The 4,653-nt window shown below is 42.9% G+C and overlaps 1 protein-coding gene across 1 annotated transcript; it reads right to left on the bottom strand.

The window, feature by feature from the left end:
• Positions 1 to 393: 393 nt before the first annotated feature.
• six3a (SIX homeobox 3a) lies at positions 394 to 4,178 on the bottom strand. Its single transcript, XM_068568046.1, is given in 3 exon segments — positions 394 to 1,388; positions 1,391 to 1,440; positions 3,304 to 4,178. Coding segments are annotated over 3 exon segments (828 nt in total). The 5' UTR covers positions 3,996 to 4,178; the 3' UTR covers positions 394 to 1,302.
• Positions 4,179 to 4,653: the final 475 nt, after the last annotated feature.

Genomic DNA, 4,653 nt, shown 5'->3' on the forward strand with positions numbered 1-4,653 from the left:
ATCATGCATAGAGAGGTATAGCAAATTGAATACTGTATTTGATTTAGAAATGTATGGTACATTAACATAATAACCACGCAAGAAAGAAACATTGAATAGGCTAATGTAAATAAGCGCTTTGAGCGACCCTGGGGCGGCAGAGAGGGGAGGGGGGGGGGGTCTGGGGGTGATGGGGGTGAGGGGGGTGAGGGGGGTGGGGGGCAGCAGACTTGAATCAATGTAATAACAAGCAATTCCACTTTTCATTATCTTTTTTTTTCTCTTTGCATAAATGTGACTGGTAACATATCTCATTATCAACCCCCCCCCCCCCTCCCACCACCACCACCACCACCACCACCCCCCAAAACACAGCCAAAATCAACAAAAACGCCTAGAGCACTTCATGTTGTAAGTTTTGACAAATATTTTATGTAGGAACACCAAGTCAAGAAAAGTGAGGAAGGGATAGAAAAGAGGATGAGACGGGGGAGAGCATTAATTATGTACAAGCATATTTCTACACGTATATTACAGACCGGGAGAATGATCGCATTATTTGAGATATACATAATTCAATATAAAATTTTGAAAATAAAAATCTGATACAGTCATAAACGGTTCCGTTCGACATTTTTTTTTGACCATGTACCCCACACAGGCAGTGACAGAAGTGTATTTCAAAAAAGGTGCTTACGACTTAAAATGATTGTCTGATGAACAAAAGTAAAAACAGGATTGCATGTTGTTTGCGTTGCGGCTGCTTCGCCGTCATCATCATCACCATCAGCATCATCATTAGGGACTTAAAACGGAGATGAGGACAAAAATAAGAAGAAAAAAAAAGCGACGGAGACACCAAGACGATCTGTTTTTATTCCCTCTGATCGATGTTCCTGATGGAAAATCTTGCATTCAGGTTATTCTCCCTGATTACAAAACAAAAAATAAAAAGACATCATGCAAGTAGTCTAGTAGTAGTAGTGGTGGTGGTGGTGGTGGTGTTGGTGGCGTGGGGGTATGAAGAGGAGTGGGAGGCGTGGGGTCCTTTGAAAGCGCTTTTTAATAAAAAAAAAAAAAAAAAGGAAAAAAAAAACCGACGTGCTTTTATCTCTTTTTATTTTAATATTTATATCAATCGGTCCTTTTTTCATCCGCGATATTTCACAAGTCTTTTTTTCTTCCTCTCGGGTCCATTTCCCCTGTAAATATTTCTCTTTTTGTTTGTTTTTGTGTGTGTTTTTTTCTCTCTCTCCCCCCTCTCCGTATCATACATCGCACTCCGAGTCGCTGGATGTGACGGACAGGATGGACGTCCCAGTATCAACTCTCTCTGCCATACTGGAAACACTGGTGGTCGGACTGGCCGCGGTTGATGGCGACTCTGCCGAGCTGTGAGGGGTGAGGCCGGCCTCTGACAGGGACCTCATACCGCTCGGTCCTATTGCTTGGTGTTGGAGCCTGGAGAAGAAAAGAAGCCAGGAGGGGAGGGGAGGGGGAAAAAAAGAAGGGAAAAAAAATCAGAGAAATGGCAATTAGACCTGAGAATGTCCCCCTTCCCCTCCTCCTCCTGCTGCAAAATAGGGGTTCAAACTCGCCTTTCTTTCCCCCTGCCGGCCCCAGCCATGCATGCATGCTTTTATCAAATAGCCAGCTTTCAGAGGACAAAACACAGCACTATTTAGACTTCCAAATGTTGGAAGAAATGCAATGAGTTATTGTGTTTTCCTACAAAAGTATGGGCATGTTCAGCGCGCGAGTCATTTAAATGACGTGACATGTCACTGCAGAAAACTAAGATTTGAACGCAACTTGGTGTCTTTTAAAAAACAGTTTGGTGGCGTCCTTTAAGCAGTCTGGTGCTATTTTGTTGTTTATTCCGGTTCCTCGGCATTTGTCCTACAGTTGTTATTTCCCTTCAGTGCTGCACGGTTTTATTTATCTTACAGGAACCCGTAGACCCAGAGCTTCTGCAGTTACATTATCAAATTATTATGATTTGTTCCATAAAATATAGCTCTTGATCCAAACGTAAAAACATCGTGAGGCTTCGGCACAGATGCTTTTCAGTCTGATGGAAGTGGAAGTGTATGAATGAGTGACGTCGAGATCCAGGTTACTCCAATCATCCTAAATGTTTATCTCCAATCCACTCATGATAATAACTCCATCGCGGCGGGATAATATCAGGCTGGAAATATATCTCTTCATTTAGCAAAAAGATTAGAATAGTGTTCATATGGCTTAGTCCTCTGCGAGTTATTTTCTAATCAATTACAGCATTTCAATGGAATGATACCACACTTAATGTTATGAATACTGCCTATGTCTTCCAATGCTTTTTAATACGCACGCTCATTTTAGTCAAGTAATATCTATAATATCTCTATTATCCTTTGAGATAATCTGAGCCAACAATGCTAAGTAACATGTGATGTTAAAATGACAAACGCTCCACAGTACGATACATCAGGACGATACGCTGTGCATCGTAAATCAACCTTTACGTAGCTTTAGCATACACACAAAATGTTTAAAATAATTTGCAAAACATTACAATTTCAAATGTATTTAAAGGAAGAAATGCAAACAATTTAACTTTTGGCTAAATAAATATTAAGACGTGTCCAGTCTAGTTTATTTAATACTTTTTAATTTTAATAATTATAATAATAAATAAATGTCTATTTGCACTAGTATCATCTGCATAGTGGTTGTATATGAAATATATATACATGCATGTATATATTGTTATATATACATATTGTTGCTTTATTATTTAATCATTGATTACAATACTTTATCTTACATGTAAAACATAAAGAAGCTGTTTTTATGTAAAAACGGTTAAATAACCGCCTCATAGGTTTAACAGCAATCTAGTGTGTTATTGTATTATTATTAATTTATCATTTGAAGTTATTTGAACAACTAACTTGAGTTTTAACATGCATATTGTTTTTTGGTGTGTTTTGGAAATTCCATATTTTATTCTAAAATGCCAGCGAAAAAAAATACATCCTCACTAAAAATGTCTATTTGAAGTGTTTCAAAATATCTAAAATAAAAATCAAATCGTTTTCTAATTTTAAAAGAGCGTTTTGTATATTCAAAGCAGCGTAAATAGTATTGCCGATGTTCATAACAAACATGTCGCCGCAGCTCCCTCCCACTGGCAGGCTCACTCAGTCTCTGTCCGTGAACACAACCACACCATTCATAAAATACATAATTCCCCTCCTTCTCGCTTTTATGCATTAAAGACAAAACTTCTGACCCGTTGTTGTGTTTTCCCTGCACCCGATAACACAATAAAACACCAACCTGTTTTTGGCCGCCGCGGCTCTGTCTCGTTGCCTCCGGTTTTTAAACCAGTTTCCGACCTGTGTGGGAGTGAGTCCAGTGGCTTGAGCCAGTTCCCTTTTCTTGCTGGGGTTCGGATACGGGTCCTGAAGGTACCACTCCCTCAGCAGGCTCCGTGTCCTCTCTTTGAAACAGTGCGTCTTCTGCTCGCCGTCCCAGATGGTCCGAGGCAGCGGAAACTTCTTCCGCACCCGGTACTTATCGACCGGTCCGAGGGGACGACCGCGGAGCTTCTCGGCCTCCTGGTAGTGCGCTTCCAGCCACATGGCCTGCAGTTTGCCGTGCGAGTCCTTGGTGAACTTGTGGTTCTCCAAGATGTGGTAAAGGTCTCTGAAATTCCCCGTGTGGAACGCCACCACGGCCCGGGCGCGCAGGATGGACTCGTGCTTGTTGATCGCCTCGCACGCTCCCGGAGCCACGGGCAGGGACCAGAGGAACCGGCCCAGCCGCTCGATGTCCCCGGTCTCCTCCAGCGTCTCGCAGACGCTCGCCACCTGCTCCGGGGAGAAGTTGAGGGTCGGTAGCTGAAACATGGACAAGTCTTCTGGAGACCTGGCGGTGGGAGCGCTGTTCGCCAAGAGCACAGGGCGATCAGCGAAGTTTGGCAGGAAGAAATGGGAGGGATAAAGCTCTAAAGGGGATCTGAAAACCATGGAAATGACCTGAGAGAGAAAGAAAATTATCGAGAAAAAGGTGAAACCGAAAAAATACGGCCGGTAAAAAAGATTGAATGATTCAATGGCTATCGCCTAATGACACCAGCCTCATAATATCTCCCCCCTAAATCCGCCGTTGAGTGTAGCATTGAAACATTTTGTTTCCCTTTTCTATTGGTCTTCTTGGTGTCGTTGTAGCGTTGTCATGGCAGCCCTGCCAATCACTGTCAAGCGTGCCAATCATTAGCCAGTACGTAGCGCGAGGCTTTCACCACTTGTGCAGCACGCACGGGGGGTTATCAGAGTCTCCGATCTCCACAGCAACCCTCCCACCGCACCGCGCGCATCAGGCACAAGCCAATGCTCGCCTATCTGCTGAATGGAATGAGCAATTAGAGGGTGGAATATTATTGCGATCTTAACGAGGCTCGTTAAAGCTAAAGAAGATATATAGACTGGAGATGCTTAGCAGAGCCGGGGAGGGAGGGAGGGAGGGAGGGAGGCAGAGGGAGCTTTAAAAGGGTGACAAATGGACAACCAATGACTGCGACTCCGGAATACACGTTTTGAATTGAAGCGAGTCAATTTGCACATTATTTTTGTTCCGTTCAGTTTTTCCTGTGGTAGCTACTTTTTAAAATATATCTATCTATCT

Source organism: Clinocottus analis, unplaced genomic scaffold (assembly GCF_023055335.1).
Source record: "Clinocottus analis isolate CAN_PGR_092001 unplaced genomic scaffold, fCliAna1.0.p SCAF_8, whole genome shotgun sequence".
Taxonomy (NCBI): domain Eukaryota; kingdom Metazoa; phylum Chordata; class Actinopteri; order Perciformes; family Cottidae; genus Clinocottus; species Clinocottus analis.